Source organism: Lynx canadensis, chromosome C1 (genome assembly GCF_007474595.2).
Source record: "Lynx canadensis isolate LIC74 chromosome C1, mLynCan4.pri.v2, whole genome shotgun sequence".
In the NCBI taxonomy this organism is placed as follows: Eukaryota; Metazoa; Chordata; class Mammalia; order Carnivora; family Felidae; genus Lynx; species Lynx canadensis.
In genome coordinates, this window is record NC_044310.1 from 19493466 (window position 1) to 19515759 (window position 22294).

The following is a 22294-nucleotide window of genomic DNA, read 5'->3' on the forward strand; positions in this document are numbered from 1 at the left end:
AGGTCCCTATAAACCCTCTACGGCAACCGCATTCGACCCTCTGCTGTCTGCACAGGACCAGCGAAGCCTCCGGGAGAGGCAGGATAAAGCAGTGGTTAGAGCACAGGCATCCAGGTTCAAATATCTGACCCCTTTGCTTTCTAGTTGACTTTGGGCAAGTGATGTAACCTCTCTGAGCCTTAGTGTCCCTATTGTAATGGGGGCGGTGAGCAACTTTAGTCCTACTTCATGGGGCTATTTGAGGACTGAAACGAATTATGCTTAGAAAACAAGCCACAAATAATAGCCACCACCATCATCACTAGGAACTTTTCAGAGCCCGGTTTGAGGCCTGGCGGCCCTAGAGATGTCACCCCCTCCTCAGTGAGTTTGAGGGGACCCACCCTTCTAGCTCTGGGCCTACCAGGCAGATTTAGGAGAGTCATTTCAATACAAATAAAAACCAAGGTTTGGGAGCCTTGCGCTGTTCCTATGGTAGCCACCCCAGAGCCAGGTAGGGTAATTATGCTGCGACCGAGGCGTTAGTAACAAGCATCCCTACTATTTGGACAGACCAACTCCTGGAGTTCAAAGCATGTCCTGTGTCCACCTCCTCCTTCCTCACCTCCAGCTACCAAATCTACTCAACAAGTCAAGACCCAGAGAGGTTAAGCAGCTTGCCCCCGGACACCCAGCGCTTAGGCTGGGTGCCCATTCGCAGGCTGGGTCTGAGGTCTCCTGAACAGCACCAGGGAGTGAGTGGTGGGTGTTGCTGAGAAGGTGACCCTCCCCCATCCCTTCTATGACAGGCTATCCCCCTCCTCAGGTGGACAGAGGAGGAGAGCGGCAGTCGTTCCTGGAGGCAGCCTGTGGATGAGGGGAGGGAGAGGAGGGCAGAGCTGGGGTCGGGAGGAGATGGTACAGTCAGCTCATGCTCAGGGAGCTGAATGAATGAGCCTTGAATTGGAAAAGCCCAGAGACCAGAGACCCGAGAGCGGGGCAGCCAGGCCGGTTTCCCCTCCTGTTGTCGCCCCATGCGGGGACTGACCTCTACTCACCGTCTGTGTGGGGATCTAGGTGTCCAGTGGGCCCGGAGCTCCTGCCGCTGGGCTGTGATCTCCCGATGCGGTGGGGCTCTCGGCCGGGGTTCCTGGGGCAGGTCTGTCAGGCACCCCGTGATGGGGCGGGGCCCCTGGGGAGGCTCCCGCCAGCCCCTGGATTCCTCAGGGCCGCAGGGGTGGAGAGCTGGTTGGGCCGGTTTAGGCTCCTCGTGCTCCTCCCCAGGTGCCTGCCCATGGCCCTGTAGGGTGATAGTGATGTGGTAGCGGGTCCTCCTGGCAGAGGGACTCCGGGGCAGGGTCTGGGCTGGATCTGGCAGCGCCGGCCCTGCTGGCACAGGCTCGCCCTTTGCCCCCTGGGCCGTGGGGAAGGATGCTGGGCGGGGCAACAGGTCTTCCAGGCGGCCGTGTGGCTCAGGCCTCAGAGGAACGTCTGGAGCAGTGTAGGGGGGTTGCAGGCAAGCGCAGCCTGAGGTTCCTTGTTCCAAACACCCAGGAGCAGCAGCGGGCACGAGGGCCAAGTCTCGAGCAGTCTCTGCTGCCAGTGCCAGGCTCTCCGGTCCCACGGAGGCACAGTTGGCCAGGTCAGAAGCACTGCCCACAGCTGGCCTCTGTAGGCGCCCCAGGGGTTGAGTGGATCCCCCTGAGCTGTGTCGTCTCTTCCAAAGCCAGGAACCACAGCTCCCTGCCCGAAGGTCCCATTCTGAGCAGCTCTGGGATTGGGCCTGGGGGAAAGCAGAGACAGGGGTCCGGCGACAGCACTTTCCCCTGTCCCCCCAAGCGCCTCTGAACACCCCTGACTGCCCTCCTTGGCACAGGAGAAGCTGAGCAGAGCTGCCGTAAGGCCCGTGAGAACTAGACAAAAGGGCAGAGCTCTGGGAAGGCCCACGGCATTTAACTCACCCCCTCCCATTCTACATATGAGGAAAGTGAGGCCCAGAGAGGACACTGACTTGACTAAAGTCACTCAGTGAGGGCCCAACTCTCAGGCCGACTGCTGCCTTCCCAGGCATCCACAGGCCTCTGGCCCTGTGGCACCAGCTGCTCTGGGGATTAGGGGCTGCATGGGCATGCGTGCTACAAGTGCTTGTGGCCTCTGCCTGCTTCGGGCTTCCAGACAGCTCGCAGCCCCCTCCCCAGTACCCTCACAGCCTGAGATTTCCAAACACACTGGGCGCAGAGGTGCACCTGGGCCGTGGGGGAGCCAGGGAAGGGGGTTCCCCCGAAAGTGGGGCAAACGTAACCTCCATCTGCTGTCTTCCTCTGGGGCCCAGCTGGGCCGTGGGAATGAGAAGACAGGGCCAGGGATCCCAGATCCATATGGACACTGCTCCCCAAACCACCAATTTTCAGGGACAGGCTTGTGTCCTTGGCAACAGAGGAGCCACGTCTGGGGTCAAAATTCCTCCTAGCAGCGGCCCTTGATCCCAAATACCTCAATTTACTCATCTATGAAACAGATTCAGTCTCTCTTTCCTCAGGGGCTAAATACCTCAAGAGGGTACAGTGGTTAATGTAGGGGCCTGCAGCGAGGCAACCCGGGCTTAGATCCCAGCTCTGGTACTTCCTGGCACACTCTCAGTGTCCCCGTGTGTAAAATGGGTGTGATAATAACAGTACCTGCTTCCTGGGAGTGCTGTGAAGACTGTAGGAGATAAGCCGTGCAGGGTAACCGGCACATAATGAGTACTCAATTAAATGCTAGTTATTACTAATGGCATTCAGGACCACAGACACACGGCTGCTTGAGCCACTTCCAGAGAAGGCTATTTGCTTCTCTAAAGGGAGGACACCCCGTCACTGTTCAAGCCATGGCTCGGGTCCCCACTGAAGATGGGGATACTGTGGCCAGAAGGTTAAACCACTGGCCCAGCTTTACCCCCTGGGGAGCCATGCCAGGAAGGCGGGGGGCCAAAGATGAGACAAGGTCAAGCTAGAGGAGGGAGGGTGGAGAAGGGAGTCCTGGCAATAGGCACTGGCCCTCAGTGCCTCCCCAGAGGGCCTGAGCATTACGAAGCTTATGCTTCCAGAACAGCTAGTGCCTCATGCTGGATGTTTTACATGTTTACTTTCTTTCTCACAACACCTCTGAGCTGCATTATTGTCCCCATTTTGCAGATAGGGAAACTGAAGTTCAGAGGTGGGGGAGGGGGGACATCTACTCAGGGTGACACAGTGAATCAGTGGCAGAGGGAGGATGAGAGAACTCCAGGTTCTCAGGGCCTGCCCAGCTCCTCCCTAAGCTTCTGGCCCTCCTCCTCTCCCACCCCTTCGGATTCTTTCTTACCTTGAGGCTGACATTGTTGGTGCTGCCCAGGCCCTGGGCCAGGTCAGGGCAGCTCTGGCCACCCCAGGGCCTAGGAAGGAAGCAAAGGGAAGGGAGTGAAGTAGCTTCCTCCTCTCCCACCCCTAGACTGGACCTTGGGGTCCTTCCCCACTTCTCTCAGGGCACACAGGCAGGCTGAGCTCCTGAAACCTTGCGAGTGGGGCAAGGTCTATGCAGCAGCCTCCTCTCTGCTCCCTCCCCCAGCTGTGTACTCCCAAAGAGAGAGAAAGAGACAAGGATAAGCTTGAGACAAAAATGAGGACTAGGTCTGTAGCAGGGTCAGAATATAGAAGCAGGACAGCACCTCAATAATTCAAAAGCTTGCCATTTGTAGAGGCCCTCCCCATGCCATGCCGGGCTTAGCCTTAGGTATGGTGCTCATATGATCTTCTTCGAGCCTCACAATAATCCTAGAAGGTGGATATTATGCCCATTGTTTTTCAGTAAGGAAACTGAAGTCCAGAAAGGTGAAGTGACTTGCCTGGAGTCACACAGCTAGTGACCCTTGGAGTTAAGACACTAGGACCGTCCCACTCCAAAAGCTGGTTAGACATCACAGCACTAATGGGGGCAAGGTGGGGAAGTGCCTTGACTGCCTCCTCCATGCACCTTGCGCCCAACTCCAGGCAATCAGCAGGGATCAGAGGACTGTGCCTTAGTGCTGGAGTCCTATTCCCACGTCTGGTGAGAACCAACTCCAAGTGCATGCATGGGATGTATCATCACGCTGGCCCACGAGCATGTGCAGTCCCTCCCCTGTCCTCCCAACCCCTGACTCACCTGCATGCCAACCCTGCCTCCTCTCAAGTGGGGAAAGGGAGGGGCAGTGCCACCTGGGCCTATAGGGCAGGTTCCTGCCATACAGGGTAATGGGAGAGGGTGTGTCCTCCAAGTGGGGGCGGGCAGGGCAGTGTCAGGGTGTGGGTACTCCCCCCCCCCCCCCCCCGGGCATCCAGGCTTTCAGGGTGGCTAGGCCCTCCCCTCCCCTCTCTCTTTGGTGTGGAAGAACAGTACAACCCCTCCTCTCACTCCGCCCCCATCACGCTCCCACCCCTCCCAGAGGGGCCAAAGACAGCTCTGTCATGATAAGATCAGAACAAATTGCTGGATAACTCCGTAGATACACAATACCCCGTGCCTGAGAGCACATTCCTAGCTCTTTTCAGATTCCACTGTGAGCTGCTGGGATCTTCTTCACTGTCCTCCCTCCCAGCCATTCAGCTTTGCCGTCCAGAGCCTTTTTCCTTTCACTTAGACATTAGCCACCAGTGAATGGGCTGGCTCAGAGAGGAAGCAATTTGTTCAAGGTGACAAGCCCAGTGGCACCTAGGGTTAGGATGAGGCTCTGGCCCCCTGGCTTTGCAGTCCTGAAATCTCTCTAGCACATCCAGGGCTTTCAGGATATAGGCTCTGGAGTCAGGCCGCTTCAGCCTGTAACCAGGCTCGGCCACTTCCCAGCTGTGTGACTGGGCAGGTGACTTCACCTCTCTGAACCTCCATTTCTATATCTGAATCACATGAAATACCTGCCTCGTAAGAGCTGCTGTGAGGATTAAACGAGATAATCCAGGTAGGGCATGAAAGGCAAATAAAGTTTATTGTTATTACAGTCTGGGACGACAGGGGAAATCCTTTCTGTGGCACATAAGGGCAAATGCAATGCAGTTGGAGGCAATTCAGGTACCTGTCCTGCTCATGACAAAGGGAACGAAGACCAGAGGTAAACTGGCCTGTGATGTGAGAATCAAAGTCCACAGGGGCGGGGGGAGCTACCGCATTTGCCTTTAAACTGTGTCAGGAGAGGAAATCACTGTCTGCAGGCCGCCTATCGCGTTTACGGAATTGCAAAAGTTGTTTTAAAGTTTTAAAAGAGCACAGATACTTTTATAAAGATCGTTTTCACATTCACGTATCCAAAATCTTAGTACACTGACACGTATATTTTTATGCTCCGAGACACTCATACATGCTTATTTGAACATCCACTACGCGCTCACTCACGCGCGCGCGCGCACACACACACACACACACGCACACACACATCCCTAGGGCCAAGGGGAGCCCCTGAGGCCCTCCTCCATCCCCCTCACCTATCCCGAGCTCTGGCCTCCTCCGGGGTCCTCTTCCCCCTGCGCTTGCTCCCGAGCCCTAGCCCTGCCAAGCGGCGGGCCAGGCGTGCCCCCAGGCCCCCGTGCCGCTCGGCCATGGCAAAGGCAAAGCCCCGGGCTTCGGGACACCAGACCGCTCCGGAGCCACGGGGGCCACCCGGATCCGCTTATTTGCAGGGAAACGCCTTCTCCGGCCCGCCCCCCGGAGCAAACAGCGGCCCCGCCCGCACTCGGGGCGGGCGGGGGACTGACCCAGATGCTACCCTTGGTGCAGGGCACGAGGTGCGCTTCGCAGGGGCCGCCCCCAACCCGGGCCGCTCCGCCAGAGCCTCGCCCACCCCCGCCCAGGCCATGCTCTCAGTCAGGTCCGCGCTACTTCTTTAGGCCTGGGGAGGCGCCAGGGGTACACCGGGTGCTGGCAGCCCCCATGCTGGCCTTGCACGAGGTGGGCGGGGAAAGAGGGACCTAGGTTCTGCGGGGGTCAAGAGGCAGGGAGGAACGAGAGGTCTCTCCCCTCCCCCGAGATGGAGGGGCTAGAACGCAGGGGCGGGATCAAGACCGGTGTGGGCTTGGTCTTGCGGAGTGGGTGGGGCCTAGCCCGAGTGGTTGGCATCTGGCGCAGAGCCAAAGTAGTGACGAGGTGGGCTTAAACTCGGACGTTGATTACTGCGGGAAAGGCCAAAGCCCACCACGCCATTGCCCTGACAAGAGGGGCTCCCCGTAAGAGTTTTCTCTTGCGCTCCTGGGGAGCCTACAACACAGGGTGAATCTTGCCCAGTCCCTGGTGGGGAAGCCGCTCTCAAACCCACAGGGGTGCGAATGGAGGCCCCCTGCTGGAAGTTGGCCAGTTATTACTGGGGTTTTTTTAGTTTATTTAATTTATTTTCTTGATTTATATCCAAGTTAGTTAGCATATAGATCAACAATGATTTCAGGAGTAGATTCCTTAATGCCCCTCACCCATTTAGCCCATCCCCCTTCCCACAACCCCTCCAGTTGCCCTCTGTTTGTTCTCCATCTTTAAGAGTCTCTTAAGTTTTGTCCCCCTCCCTGTTTCTATATTATTTTTGCTTCCCTTCCCTTATGCTCATCTGTTTTGTATCTTAAAGTCCTCATATGAGTGAAGTCATATGATATTTGTCTTTCTCTGACTACTTTCGCTTAGCCTGATACCCTCCAGTTCCATCCACGTAGTTGCAAATGGCAAGATTTCATTCTTTCTCATCGCTGAGTAATACTACATTGTATATAGAAACCACATCTTCTTCATCCATTCATCAGCCAATGGACATTTGGGCTCTTTCCACACTTTGGCTATTGTCGATAGTGCTGCTATAAACATTGGGGTGCACGTGCCCCTTCAAAACAGCACACCTGTATCCCTTGGTAAATACCTCGTAGTGCAATTGCTGGGTCCTAAGGAAGTTCTATTTTTAATTTTTTGAGGAACCTCCATATTGTTTTCCAGAGTGGCTGCACCAGTTTGCATTCCCATATTACTGTTTAATAACAGCTATTGGTATTTTCTTATACTTTATTTATTTTGAGAGAGAGAGAGAGAGAGCACGCACCCTCACATGAGTGGGGGGGGGGGCACAAGGGGAGAGGGGGAGAGAATCCCGAGCAGGCTCTGTACTGGATCTCACAAATCGTGAGATCATGACCTGAGTCCAAATCAAGAGTCGGTGGATTCTTAGCCACTGAGTCACCCAGGCACCCCAATAATAGCTACTGTTTATTGTGATTAATAATCTTGCTTCTCAGGCAGTGCCCTTTCCCCACCTGTTGCTAACTCCCAAGTGGGGGGCAGAAGACCTTGCACATCTGAGGGCATCCTCTGGGACCGCAGAGAGAAAGGTCATCAGGAGGGTCCTAGCTCCTCAGGCTCTCTTTGCCAGTTCTTCCCTCCTTATACTCCTTGTAGAGCCTCTACCTCTTCCCTGAGCTCGCACCTCCTTAGCCCTTTGCCCTCTTTGGTGGCTGGTCCTGGCACACAGGGGGATATCTTGCTTCCGGGTCATGAGTAGACATCGACATCCTTGTGTTCTTGTCCCTCCACCCCACAGGGGGCTCAGCTCCTAGCAGGTGCAGAGGGAGGAGCTCACCCCGCCCCCTGACCGTGGCAGGGAATACCAGCTAAGGAGGCACAGTGGCTTCTTACGAACTGTGAGACAAGAAGGTGGTGGGAAGCAGCAGACATGCATCTGGGCAGGTGCTGGAACATCTGTTCAGGAAAAAGAGCAATGTGCCCGGTGCGTGGCAGCATAGTCTGCACTGTGCAGAGTCCTGGAAGGCCGAACTACCCACTGGCAAGCTGAGATTGGAGGGCCTCATCCCAGACCGGGAGCAGGAGATGGCTGCCTGCCCCACCCCAGGGGAGAGCATCACAGAATCTCCGTGGCTGTGTCCCCTGACCTGGTGGATTGCGAAGTCTGACCAGTACACAGTGGCTTCCCCCACCACTGTTGAAGCTCAGGAGGCCTCGACTTGCCGTAGAGAAAAATCCTTTAATCGCTCTGCCCTGCCCCCTCCCCAGGACAGTCCTGGCACCAGGGCTCAGGCTGGCTGCCCTCACTTGCCCCAGATGCCGAGGACCTCTTGACCTTTTCCGAATCCCAGCCCAGCTGCCTCTCTGATGACACCCCCACAAGACCTAGAGCTTCCTGGTGCCATCGGGCAAAGCAGGCAAGAGACGCCAGGGGCAGGTGGGTGTGAGCTAGGCCGCAGGGCCGGCGGGCGTGCAGCCGCTGGTGCAGCTTCAGGTGAACATGCCGGGTGAAGCGACTTGGGCAGACACTGCACCCGAAGGGCCGGGCCCCTGAGTGCATCCGCAGGTGGGTCTTGAGGTTGCTGGAGCTGCTGAAGCTCTTGTGGCACATCTGGTGGGAAGGGGCGCTGGTGTCAGCTCTGCCCACCTGGCTGGCTCAGGAGCTCTGCTCCCCTCCCCACCTTGGACACCCCCCCCCCCCCCCCGTAATGCAGGCCCGGAAGCTTTCCCCTGATGATTTCTCCCTGGGACCCACAGCGTCTGGCCCATTGGAGCCAGGCAGACCTGGGTTAGTATCCTGGTTCTTACTCCCTGTGTGACCTCGCATAGGTGACTTCTCCTGGCTGAGCCTTGGTTTCCTTATTGGTAACACGTTACTGTAAACACCTAACCTCACAGGGATGATGGACTGAACGAGATAATCACATAGGACCCTCGTGCGTGGGTCTACAGCTTTAGCGGGCGTAATTAACATTTACTGGGAGCTGCGGCATGCCAGGAGTTGGTCTCACATGGTCTTCCCCAGGACCCTGGAGAAGCATGACTAAGTACCAATATAGCTCCCATATTTCAGCGAGAGAGCGAGGCTCAGAGGAGGCGAGCCACTAGCCAAAGATCACACAACAAGCTGGAGGTAGAGCTGGAATCTGAACCCAAGTGGCCCAGACTTAGAACCTCTGTATTTCTTTCACGACTGCCTCTGTAAAACGGGGGAAGCATTCCTGCTGTTCTGACTTCCCAAGGGCTGTGGTGAGTTTCAGAGAGAGGGAGCTAACACCAAGCTTGTGTTACCCGTAGTGCATACTTTCACACACTGGGCCTTTTACTTCTGCAGCAGCCCTGGGAAGTAGGTAATAGGTATTCACTCCCCAGCACCCCCAACTTTGTTATTCTCCTCCCATAGGCCTTCATCTCTATTCCTCACGCCAGGCCCAGGGAGTGAGCTCCCGTATCACATTCTGGCCCTTCCAGGCTGACTCCGGTCATTTTCATCTCCCTCCACCTCCCTCCCCACCTCCACCCTTGCCTCCAGTCCTGTCTCCACCTGCTCAGGAGGATTGGGGAATAGAGGCTACAGGTGCCAACCCTCCGGGGCCCTGGAACTACTCTCCAGCCCCCAGGAGTACAGGGGAGGGGAAGTAGGGTCTCACCAGGCACTCGTGGGGCCGCTCCCCGGTATGCACCAACTGGTGCTTCTGCAGGTGGGCGAGCTGAGTGAAGCGCTTCTGACACAGGGCACACTGGAATGGGCGCTCCCCGCTGTGCACACGCAGATGGACCTGAGCCAGGTGTGGGACAAATGTTGCCAACTGCCCAGACCCCTCCGGCAGGGTCTGGGATCCTGTCCCAATCTCTCCCCACATCCCCACGGGACCCCTATTTAGCCCTGAGGCTTCTCAAGGCCCCTCTTGCCTTTCCCCAGGATACCCTCACTCTTTCTGCTGCCCTGCAGGAAGGGACATCACAGTGGTCAGAAGGCTAGGTAAGGCGGTGCGACTCAAAGTGTGGTCCACAGACCAGCAGCATCAGCACCATCTGGGAGCATGTTAAAGAGGCACGTTCTCATTAACTAACTAACTAACAAATAAATAAATAAATAAATAAATAATGAGGTGCCCGAGTGGCTCATTTGGTTAAGCCTCTGACTCTTGATCTTGGCTCAGGTCATGATCTCCCGGTTCGTGAGATCGAGCCCCGTGTCAGGCTCTGTGCTGACAGTGTGGATCCTGCTTGGGATTCTCTCTCTAGCTCTCTCTCCGCCCCTTCCCCACTCGTGCTCTCTCTCCCTTGTGTTCTCTCTCTCACAAAATAAATTTTTTTAAAAATGCAGATTTTCAGGCCCTGCCCCAGGCCAGCTGACTGAAGATCCCTGGGGCTGGGACCTAGGAATCTGCATGTTTCCTAGCTCCCCGGGTGGTTTGAGGCTCATTAAAGTTTAAGCACCCATGCCCTGGGGACCCGGAAGCGTCCCTCCTCAACAACCATAACTTTTCCTCAACTTCAGTGCCGCCAACATGTGCGTAGATCCCCATCTCTGCTGACACAAAGAGGTGTGCCCATGGGGTCCCCTCTGGGCGATGTGGATGATGGCCCCAACGGGCACTGTGCTGCTTCATGGGGTCCCCCGTGAAAAAAGCTGGTTGTCAGGTGGGTGGCCTGGGCTCACTAAAATTTATGGCCCCACCAGACCTTCAAACAAATAAACAAGAAGAGGCTTAACTGGGGATCCAGAAAGGGCTTTGCACTAGATGTTGAGAGGCTAATATCAAGGCCTAACTTCACCATTAAATCGAAGTAACTTTGGGCAAAACTTTCCCTCAGTTTCCCCATGTTTGAGTGCAGTGGACGCTCTCACAGACTATCTCTTAGAGTGGAGAGGACTTTTGGCGGCCATTTTGTCATCTCCTCTCCACAAACATGACACCGAGAGGCCAAAGGAAGCATCCCAGGTCACAGCCTAGAGGCTGCCCAGGAGTTGCTCTGGCTTTAAGGCCCTTGATTCTGGAAGCAGGATAGCACGGGGTCATTAAAGGATGCCGAGGGGAGCAGCGGAGCCCAAGACGCAGATACCTTGAGGTTGGAGAGCTGCCCGAAGTTCTTGCCGCACACATTGCACTCGTACAGGATTTTGCCATTCTTTTTCTTCAGTGGGTAAGGCAGCGCCGCGGTGCCTGTCCGGGAGCCCAGTGGGGTCCGCCTCGCTGGAGCCGTCCTGCCAGCACTCTTTTGCCCTGAGGAGTAGGTCCTGACAGCTCCAGGGCCTGGATTCCAGGCCTGGAAAGGCTGGATCTGGCCAGAGGCTTGGGAGGCCCCTGGGTAAGGATACAGGGTCTCCCTCTGGGCCGTGGGGGGCCCAGGCTCATTGACACTCATCAGCAAGCTGGGCATAGCCATGACGGGGTGGGAGGGATCTGGGGGCCGCATGAAGAGGCGGGGGCATCGGACAGAAGGTAGGGCCCCATAGGTAAGCAGGTAAGGAGGAGGCAGGAGAAGTGGATATGCAGGACAGAAGGGGTGAAGGCAGAATGGGAGCTCTTTGGAGATGGGAGTGGGCAGCAGGCAGGACAGACAGGAGCAGAAAGCTAAGGGGATGGGGCTCCTTCTGTTCTGCCAGGGGGGTGGGCAAGAGCTGCTGTGGGGACAGAAGGATGGGCAGCGGGCCCCCTCTCCAGCTCTTTCCCATTGGCTTCCCCTCTGGTCCCTGCTCGCAGAGTGCTTGGCCGTGAGTTTCTCGCCATCAGTGGAGCCTGCATGCAGCCCTGGTGGCTGGAGCGCTGAGCGGGAAAAGGAAGACAGTGGTCAGGGCCCCACTACCTGGGGGAATGCTCTGTTCCCCATCTAACCTGCCCTGCTCAGGCTGGGAAATCGCCATAGCCTTGCAAGCCTGTTGGGTGACTTGGGCAGGCATTTCCCCTCCCTGGGCCTTCCTGGTCTGCACTTGGACTTGCCAACAAAAGGACCTAGTATGTCTGTGGTGCTCAACCATTTTAGGGAGAGAAGATGATCAGGAAGCCTACTAGAGGGGCGCTTGGGTGGCTCAGTCGGTTAAGCTGAGTCGGTTAAGTCTGTTTTTGGCTGGGGTCATGATCTCAGTTCATGCGTTTGAGCTCCGTGTCGGGCTCTGTGCTGACAGCTCAGAGCCTGGAGCCTGCTTGGGATTCTGTGTCTCCCTCTCTCTCTGTCCCCCCCCCCCCACCTTCTGTCTCTGTCTCTCAAAAATGAATAAACATTAAAAACAAAAAAGAACCTTATTAGACATCCAAGTGGAGAAGCCAAGTAGGTAGTTGGATGAATTGGTTTTGAATTTGGTTGGTTGTTTGTTTATCTGTTTGGTTTGGAGTTTATAAAAGAGAGGTCCAAGCTGAAGACATAAATCTGGGTGCCAGGGACCCCGAGGAGACCACATAAGGACGACCCTCGATCTGCTGTGTCCAAAACGGTAGCCACTTGACTCATGTGATGACGTTTCAACTACTTAAAATAAGTACAATAAGAATTCGGTTCTTCATTCACACGAGCCACGTTTAAAAGGCTCAGTAGGTACGGTCGTAAACAGCACAAGTACGGATCATTTCCTTTCTTGCAGGAAAGAAGTAGCTGTCAAATAGCACTACTACCCTCCGTAAAGTGAACAGGAGAGGAGGGAAAGAAGAGAAGAGGTGAGACCAAAGGGTGGGGGAGGGGAGAGAAGAAGGCTTTGGACTGAGTTATGGAGCATGGGGATATTTAGGAGGTAGGCAGAGAAGAGCGAGGAAGGGAGACTGAGGCACAACAGCCAGGGAGGTGGGAGACATATAAGGTGAAATACTGAAAAGAAAAAAGGTCACAAAGTAGATGTCTGCTTGGATCCTCATTTATTCGCTCAGCCAACTTCGCTGACCTGTCGTTTCACTCTGTGCTCTGTGCTGGGGAAATAAGGGACCGGACAGCACAGTCTGCCCTCCAGGAGGTTACAGTTGTGTGATGAAATGGTGCGTTACAGTGCAGCAAATCTAGAACATAGGTATAGTGACATCCTACTCCCATGGAAGAAGAAACTGGCCTCGGTGATGTGCCCAAGGTCACAGAGCCGGGAAGGGCAGAACCAGGACTCTATCCTCAGCTCTCTGGCTCCCGGTCAGTGCTCCTATCTCATAATGAAGACTCCTTTGGCTCAAACATTCTAGGCGCAGGGCTCCATCCTCAGTCCCAGGACTCGGACTACCCCTACTCCAGGTCCCATGCTCATGCCTGAGAAAGCCACTGTCCATCCACCTCCTCTAGCTCAGGTGTCACCCTGAAAGCCCCGCCCTGCCCCAGGCCAGGACTCCAGGCCAGAATACGGAAGTAAAGCGTGCCTGAGGCTCCGTCCTCACCAGTGACACTGGGTCCCCTCCCTTTCCTGTCCTGAAATCTAAGAGTCCTCTCCCACCTGCTGCCTCCTTCACAGTGCAGCCCTCTGCCCTGGCTTACTTGTGCTGAAGGTGTCGCTTCTGAGACCTTGTGGGGCCATGCCCAGCGATGCCGGCTGTAGGGCACACAGGTATAGGTCCAGGCCCTGGGGACAGGTCAGCAAGGCAGACTTGGCTGGCGCCAGCGGCAAGGGGCACAGCCAGCTGGCACAAGATGAGCCATGGGCATCCACAGTGTCAGGAAGTGGCCTGCGAGCTGAGGAGACCTGGCAGACAGGGGGCAAGGGACTTGGGGGTGGGAGACAGGGACACCTGTGTTCCCAGGATGGTCCCGGCTCCAGTTTGGTTTCCAAAAGAGGAGAAGCTAAGACCCACCCTGTATCATGTCTGTCACTCAAACGGCTTCCCCATCCCTCATTTGAAGATTTCCCCAAAGACTTTTGTACCCACCCCAGTACTGCCCTCCTCCTATCCTCTACAACCCCTCACCTAGCCCTGGCCTCTCTCCCTTCCTTCCTTCCTGACCCCTTTGGCCCCACTGTGTCTCAGACCATCTACTGTGTTTTGAATGGAGCCTAGATGAACTTGGAGAAAACCCTCATCAAAGACTGTAAACCCCACGAGATGGCCCTGAGCTTCCCTCCCGCCAAGGCCCAGGTCGTGGTCATACAGCCAAGCCTCTTGCAGGCGCTATGCTACCCCTTCTCACGCCCCACAGGAAAGGTCTGGCCCCTGGGGCATGGGAGAGGGTCTCTGGCACCCCCAGGGCACATCTCCATGATGTACCAGGCGGGGTAGGAGTGCTCAGGACCAGGGGCCAGTGGGAATCTGGTCCCTTCAGATTTCCCCCTCCCCCCGACTTCATCCTAATGTCCTCTCCCTTTGTAAGCAGGCTGCCCTCAAAGATTGGGCTGGGATCCCTCCTTACCTGGTTGCCTTGGCAGAGCTGGAAGTCCGGGCTGGAGGACAGGGAGCTCCCTGTACTCCCCAGAGGCTGAATCTTGTGGCAACAACCCAGTTCTGGAACAGACTCCCCCTTCATGCCCCTACTACCCGATGGGAAGACAGGTCAGTCACAGGTGAGCAGTGAAGGACCTCCACACAGGAGCCTGGCTTCTAGAGCTGGCCGTTCCACTACACCACCGTGTGACTTTGAGTCACTGCCCCTCCTGGCCTCAGTTTCCCTATCTGCAGAACACGAGGGTTGGACAGGCTGATGTCTAAGGACTCAGTACTGACATTTAGAAGCCAATGATGCTCTCTTCGTAGGTGCAGGAAGAAGATCGAATGGAGACAATCAGAGGTGAGGAGCTGAGCTGGCCTTATGCTCATCCCTGGGGAAGAGGACGGAGAGGAAGATCCTCATGGAAGGTACTTCTGAGTGAACTCAGAGATCAAAGGCACAGCTTTTCTGGGCAGCAGAGGAAGCCCTAGGGTCCTGCTGCCCAGACTACCCAGGCTCAGCTCCCTCACCAGGGACAGTCTGAGAAAGCAGGCCAAGAGTCCCCTGGGTCCCCTGACTGGCCTGACAGGAAGATTCTCTGCTCGCTCAGCTGTCCGTTTCTCTGCCTTCTTTTCACCGAAGGCCACACAGCACAGGGACCACCTCAGCTCAGCAAGAGTCTCAAGGCTCATTCCCCTTCTCCTCAGTGGCCACACTTCCCTCCTCCTCCAGTGCTCCTCGGACGCGGACCCTAGCACGTTCACTCGAGTGTCTCAGCCTGCCAAAGCACGGTCTCCTTTTTCCCTTCCCCCACTCCTCCCGACCCTGCCCAGCAGAGGCTTTTCACCTGCCTGCGTGAGCCTCTTCACCTGGTTCTGCAGAAGTTCCCTCTGAGGGATGCAGGGAGGTGGGCAGGCGGGCAGCTGCTGCCTGTGGTTGAGGCCCCAGTGAGTGTGACAGGAAGGTGCTTCATTTGAAGTTGCCACAAGTAGGAAGAAGGGGGCAGGCGGGGGTGGGGGGGGGGCTGTGAGACCTGATGAGAGGGACCCACCCACCAGCCTTTACCTACCTGTGGCAACTCTACGGGACAATGTGCTGATTTGGGACTACTACAAACCGGGGTTCTGGAATATCAGTGTGTGGAGCTGGGGCGAGTGGGGTGGGGCTATGTGAGGCCAAGAGGGACACAGCAAGGCTCAACGGCTGAAGCTGGGGTCCTTCTGGAGGCAGGGGCCTGGCCAAGATGGAACCGGGCAGTGATGATGACAGGGAGGACAGTGATGGTGGTGCAGGGACAGGGACAGTTATAGACATAGACCAGAGCAGGCAACACGGAAGGATATGGAGTGGAGCAGAAAAGAGAAGGAATCTGATCTCACGGAGCAGAGGCCCCGGAGGCAGCAAATACACCCTCCTCTTTCTCGTCCCATCTCTGATCTGCCTTTCCTGAGAAATCCTTTCTCTCATCCCGATACTGAGCTGAGGCCCCAACAGGGGTAAGAGGTGATTCAGTGGCATAGCAAAATGCATATAAGGAATGGCTAGATATCAAAAGAGAAGCTCCATTGGTTAGGAAGCAGTTTTTGGGGCCAAGCAGTTTCATTATTTGTGAGAGCAAGAAAAGGCACACATTTCTAGAGACTCAAATTCTGCCCAGTTGGTGGATCCGTATCACACAATGTCTGGCCCCGTGTGACACAGGCCCAACCACTCATCAGACTCCACCCAGCCATTCCATCGAGGTGGCCTGGAGCACACAGGGACATCTTGGACACTCCACCACGAGCAGAGGCATATGACCGGTGTTTCTCTGCCAGCCCAGCCCCTGACTGGTGACCACCCCCACCATGGCCTCCATCACTTCCCATCAGAATTATTTGCCCACATAATGACCCCTATGTGCCTGTGAGTGTCTCAGGGACAGGAACCACTGTCTACTCATTTTTATTTCCAGTGCAGACATTTGTTGGGTTTCTTGGATGCTCACAATGTGGCATTTCCCCCCCACATGCATCTGGAGGGAGGCAGAATGCACCTCCCACTATAAAAGCCAAGATGGCCACACACTTGATTCCGACCTCCCCGAACCCAGCACGTGATACAGGCACATGACATGGACTGGGCCAACTGGATGCCCCCATCCAGACTCTATCAGAAACCAGGGGCCCTAAAGAGGCAGGTAAGTATAGACTCCACCCTGCACATCATGCCACGTCGGCTTCCAGGGCAACAGAGGAAAGAAAGGGGTTCAGAGGGCGTTGCAGAATCCTCTCTGAGCTGGGTCCTGGGGGGGTGGGGGGGGCGGGGTCTCAGCTTCTCCTGATCCAGCCCATTCTCCAAGTCTGGCTCTACAGCATTTCCAGACATTCTGTGAGCTTCCCCATATCTTTTAAAGGAATTGCTTTTCTTCAACCCTCCTGAAATGGTTTCTGTAGCTTAACCCGAGAATCTCCATAACATATGCCCAGAACAAAAGATAAAGCAACAGCGTTCAGGCTGGAATACTGAGCCTTCAGGATCTGAGTAGTCAGCTACCTGTACAAAGAGCTTCCCGCCTTTCTCAGCTGCCCTCTCACTATCCTTCAGATTGGTGAAGGAGCTCCTCCCTGGTGCCGCTTGTAGCCTTGATCCACCCAAACTGCATGCCCCAAAAGCTGGAGCCCTCCCAGCCTCCAAGGCCACAAGCCTGCCTTCCCGCGCAGCCTTGTTGGAATCACAGGGGAGCCAGGGCCTGGCTAGGCACCCACAGAAAACCCCAGTCTCATCTCTGAGGAGGAGTCACCTGCACCTTTGGCTTCCTATCTTCCACCTGCTAACTCCACCCACCCCGGCATCACACTCTTGCTCCCAACTCTCAGAAAAGTCTGTAAACCTCTTGATTCGAAACAAAAAGGGAAGTAGACTTGGAGATTTCTGACTGTCCGGTCCCTGAAAGGCCTGGCTAGGAATGTCCTGGGAGGTGGGCTGAGGACATAGGGCCTCGAGTTCCCACCCAAAACAGCCTCCACCTGCCAACCCCTTCCTTGTTCTCATCTCCTGGGCCCTGCCAGGTCTTCTGTCCTGTCAGCCTCCAAGTCCACCGTGATGTCATTAGCCTAACTGTGATGTCACCACGTTTCACATCCCTGTGGGGTAGCTCAGGCATAGAACTACAGCCTCTTAGCCAGGGAACCTGTGCAGATACCTGGACCCAGATGAGAGACCCAGGCCAAGGCAAGTCCTCAGTGACCACAGGGGGGCTTGGGAAGTGCTTGTGGATGGGAGAGAGGATTCGGAGCCTTCAGGGATAAGCGGGGGGCACCAGAGAGGCCTTTGACAAGAGCTGGAGGGCTGGACAAGGGTCTTCAGGCTCCTGGCTCATGGACGCTTACTTTCTTCTTCGTTCTGTTAATTACAAGATAAAACATACTAGCGGTAAACATTTCAAACAGCAGAGAACAAAAAGACAAAAAAAAAAAAAATGGAAGCTCCCCTCCTTCACAATTTCCTAGGGACCAATGTGAATTTTTTGGTGTTTAGCCCCTGATATTTACATATGAACCTACAAACGAGTAAGTGAACTTTTTAACTTTGTTTTTATACAACCTAGTTTATAAGATACATATACTTTTCTGTAGCTCTTTCCATCCAACAATCTGCTGTGACCATCATTTCGTGCAGAACAAACACATCTGCCTCCTGCTTTTTCCTGATTGCATAGTGTTCCACAGCAGGGTTGGACAAACTGGCATTCCTGTATTGTGGACTCCTCAATTCTTCCCTCTTCCACACAAGGCTGGAAAAGACCTCGTATGGAAGTAGTATGCAGAGTGATTAAGAACACTAGCTGGGACTTAATCCCAGCTCTGTGACCGTACGGTAAGTCACTTAACCTCTCTGTGCCTCTTTCCTTATCTGTCAAATGAGGATAATAATAGTACTTGCTTCACAATGTTCTTTTGAAAATTCCTCCAGTTGATTCACCTAAAGCTCTTAGGCCAGTGCCTGGCCCAAAGCAAGCACTTGACAAATGTGGATTAATGTTAACATTGTACATCAATCTTTGCCTAGTTAGGCAAGCAAGTTAGGCAGCTTCCTAATAGTGTTAAAATTGTGATGAATGTTCCCGGCTCACTTTGGAAAGACCAGAATTTGAGCAGCACACTTGGAAAGATTAACTACATTCTGTTTTATTGCTTTATTCATCCGCCCCTAGTTGGAGACCATGGTGCTCACCCAATACTGTCCTGTCCCCACGCCAGTCCACACTCCACAATAATTATAGTTTTCGGCATTTGGGCGCTCACCATGTGTCAGGAACCCTGCAGAGCACTCTGACATGTTTTGCTTAACTCGGTCAGCTCAGTGACCCTCCGAGATGGGTACTATTATTTCTGTTTTACAGGCAGGAAAACTGAAACTCAGAGAAAGAGAGTGACTGGCTTCAGATCACAAGACCCAAGTTGGGACTGCAAAGTCCCAGGGAGGAAGGGGGAGCCCAAGAAAGAATTATTGGAGGGCCACTTTGAAGAGGTAAAAAGAGCCACAAACGTGGACCAGTAGGGTCTGGATTCCCTTCAGGACTATGAGAACTCTGTCTCGGGCACTGGACTACTTGCTGGGAATACAGCCTGTGGGAATACGACCCAGACCTTGGAAATTCACAGTTCAGTTATCAGAAGGCTTGCTGGTTGCTGCTGAAATAGAAAGCGGGATACAATTCTCAGGACTTCCTGTTATTAGAATAGGCACCCTCTACTTTGGGAAGCAAAGCACAGCCAGGGGTGTCGAGCTGACTTGTTCAGTAAGAGGGAGAAACAATGGGCCCACAGGCAAAAGCCCTACTTCCTCTTTGAAAACCTCAAAAACTTCTCCAGTCCATCACCATGGCCACCTCCAAACGTTTGGCCAGCCGGCTGAACTCCTGGCTGGCCCAGTGCATGGGTCCTGGATCTCTGTTGCATGGATAGTTTGAAGGACACCAGGTATGCAATCCAGGTCAGGAGGAGATCTGGGACCATCACTGGTTCAGAAGTTAAGCAGCTGTGTGCGATGTCACTCCGAGGACAGAGTTAAGGGTGGGGAGCTCCATGCTCTCACCTCCCTCTGCTCTGTGGTTGACACCTTCCTCCTTCTGCCTGACACCCACTTATCTCATCTCCCTGGACAGTCTGTCAGATGCAATGAGTTCGTTTTGGCTTCACACCCCAGGGCGGGGAGATCCTGAGATAGGGCGCACCAGCTTTCACATCTGCAGAAGGGGCCTCAAATTCTTGCATCTTCTCCTGCATCCACCCATGACCTCCCAGTCCTGAGGACAAAATTAAGAGATGTCTTCAAACGACATCTGAGTCATTCCACCCATCCTCTCATCTCACCCTTTCCAAGTGGATAGGTGACACACTGGATTCAAATCCAGTAGGACCGATACACTCTTAACTGCCATGCAACGCTACAGAGCATGCACGTGGATGTCCTTGGCACCCCAAGAATGACTAATGTCTTTATCCAACTCTCGATCTCGTTTTTGTGAGTTTGAGCCCAACATTGGGCATAGACATTACAAAAAAACTGTGTGTAATAAAAGACAAGTGTTGGCAACGATGTAGAGAAATCAGATGCTCTGCCAACTGAGCCAGCCAGGTGCCCTTTATTATCTATTTTTAAAACTTACAACCATCCGGGGTGCCTGGATGGCTCAGTCGGTTGGGCATCTGGCTGTTGATTTTGGCTCTGGTCATGATCTCATGGTTTGTAGGATCGAACCCGTGTCAGGCTCTGCACTGGTGGTGCAGACCCTACTTGGGACTCTCTCTCTCTCTCTCCCTCTCTCTGCCCCTTTCCCACTCATGTTCTCCCTCTCTCTCTGAAAATCAATAAACATTTTTCAAAAATTACAACCATCCTAGTGCTGCTATGAACATGTGTATCCAGGTGCTTGTTTGAATACCTGTTTTCAGTTCTTCTGGGTATATGCCTAGGAGTAGAATTTCTGCGTCATATGGTAATTCTTTATTCAACTCTTTGAGGAACCACCAAACTGTTTTCCACAGCAGCCGCACCATTTTGCAGTCCCACCAACAATGTATGAGTGTTCCAATTTCATTACAACCTTGCCAACATTTATTTTACTTTAAAAAAAATGTAAAACCACACTTTCCTTTCTTGATGGAATCCTTTGAAGCACAAAAATTTTTAATTTTAGGGGCGCCTGGGTAGCTCAGTCAGTTAAGCGTCCAACTCTTGCTTTCAGCTCAGGTCATGATCTCACAGCTTGTGAGATCAAACCCTGTGTTGGGCTCTGCACTGTTAGCGCGGAGCCTGCTTCAGATTCTCTCTCTCCCTCTCTCTCTGCCTGTCCCCCACTCGCATGCTGTCTCAAAATAAGTAAATAAACTTAAAAAAATAAATTATTGTGTTTAAAGTGTGAAAAGACAACCCACAGAACGGGAAAACATATTTTCAAATCATATACCTAATAAGGAATTTGTATCCAGAATATATAAACAACCTTTACAATTCAATAAGAAAGGAAAAATAGCCCAACTAAAAATGGGCAAAAGTGTTCATTCAGACATTTCTCCAAGGAAGATGTATAAATGGCCAGTAAGCACGTAGAGAAATGTTCAACATCGTATGTCGTTAGGGCAAAGCAAATCAAAGCCACAATGAATCACTGTTTCACTCCCATTAGAATGATTGTAATTTTAAATGTACATATATATATATATAATATTTTTTATATATTATACATAAAATAAGGGACACCCAGCTGGCTACGTCGGTAGAGCATTCAACTCTTGATCTCAGGATCATGAGTTCGAGCCTCACACTGGGTATAGAGATTATATGCATGTATAATAAAAGACAAGTGTTGGCTCAAAGTGGAGAAATCAGAATCCTTACACATTGCTGGTGGTGGGAATGCAAAATGGTGCAGCCACTGTGGAAAATAGTTTGGTGTCATTCAAAAAGTTAAACAGAGAGTTCCCATATGACCCAGCAGTTCTAGTTAGACATATATACCTAAGAGAATTGAAAACATATGTGCATACAAAAACTTGCACACAAAGTTCATAGCAGCATTAGTTTTTTAGTTTTTTGGGTTTTTTTGGCTTTTTTCTTTTGAGAGAGAGAGTGCCCAACGTGAGGCTCAATCTCCACCCCTCCCCACAGCATTTGTTGTAAAGCTAAGAAGTGAAAACAACCCAAATGTCCATGAATTGATGAACGGATATGGTGCCTCGGTGGTTCAGTTGGTTAAACCTCCCACTCTTGATTTCAGCTCAGATCATGATCTCACGATCTATGAGATTGAGCCTCATGTGGGGCTCTGCACTGGGCATGGAGCCTACTTAAGATTCTATCTCTCTCCCCCTCTGCCCCTCCCTGCTCTCGAGAGCTCATGCACTCTCTCTTTAAAAAAAATAAATTGATGAACGGATAAACAAAATGTTGTATACTCATACAATGGAATCTTCTTCATCCATGAAAAGAAATAAAGTACTTACACATGCTACAATATGAACACTGACACATTATGTTAAGTGAAAGAAAGAGGTCAGTCACAAAGGTGACATATGATTCCACTTATGTAAAATGTCCAGAACAGGCAAATCTATGGAAAGACCGAAAGTAGATTAGTGATTGCTTAGAGCAGGCAGTTTTGGGAGCAAATGAGGAAGGTCTACTTTTACTGATGATGTTCTAAAATAAATCATGGTTGTTGCACAACTCTCTCTAAAAACCACTGAATTATACACTTTTTAAAGTCTATTTAGAGAGAGAGAGAGAGCACACTCACATGAGTGGGGGAGGGGCAGAGAGAGAGGGAGGGAGAATCTCAAGCAAGCCCCACACTGTCATCACAGAACCTGAAGCAGGGCTCGATCCCACAAACTGCGAGACCATGACCTGAGCTGAAACTAAGAGTCAGGTGCTCAACCGACTGAGCCACCCAGGGACCCCTGAATTGTACACTTTAAATGGATGAATCGCATACTATATGTTTTATATCTTAAAACTGTTAAGAAAAAGAGAGAAAAATGAGGGTATTCTTGTTTTCCTGACACCGGGATGCCTTCTTGGAGTTTCCCATAAACGCCTCCTGCTGGGATGGCAGCTCCAAGAAATGAGTCCTCAGTGAAGTCTCTATTAAAACCTATATGTCAGCATCCCCACACCATCGTCGTAAGGGTATGTGGGCAAGAGCAGACCCTGGGCAGAATAATTCAATGTACAG

General features: G+C 53.1%; 1 protein-coding gene across 1 annotated transcript; it reads right to left on the minus strand.

Moving 5' to 3' along the window:
• Positions 1 to 7127: 7127 nt before the first annotated feature.
• Positions 7128 to 15008, minus strand: ZNF683 (zinc finger protein 683). Its single transcript, XM_032594223.1, is given in 7 exon segments — positions 7128 to 8053; positions 8055 to 8350; positions 9390 to 9518; positions 10810 to 11513; positions 13192 to 13396; positions 14059 to 14464; positions 14921 to 15008. Coding segments are annotated over 6 exon segments (1731 nt in total). The 5' UTR covers positions 14173 to 14464; positions 14921 to 15008; the 3' UTR covers positions 7128 to 7770.
• Between the last annotated feature and the right edge of the window lie 7286 nt (positions 15009 to 22294).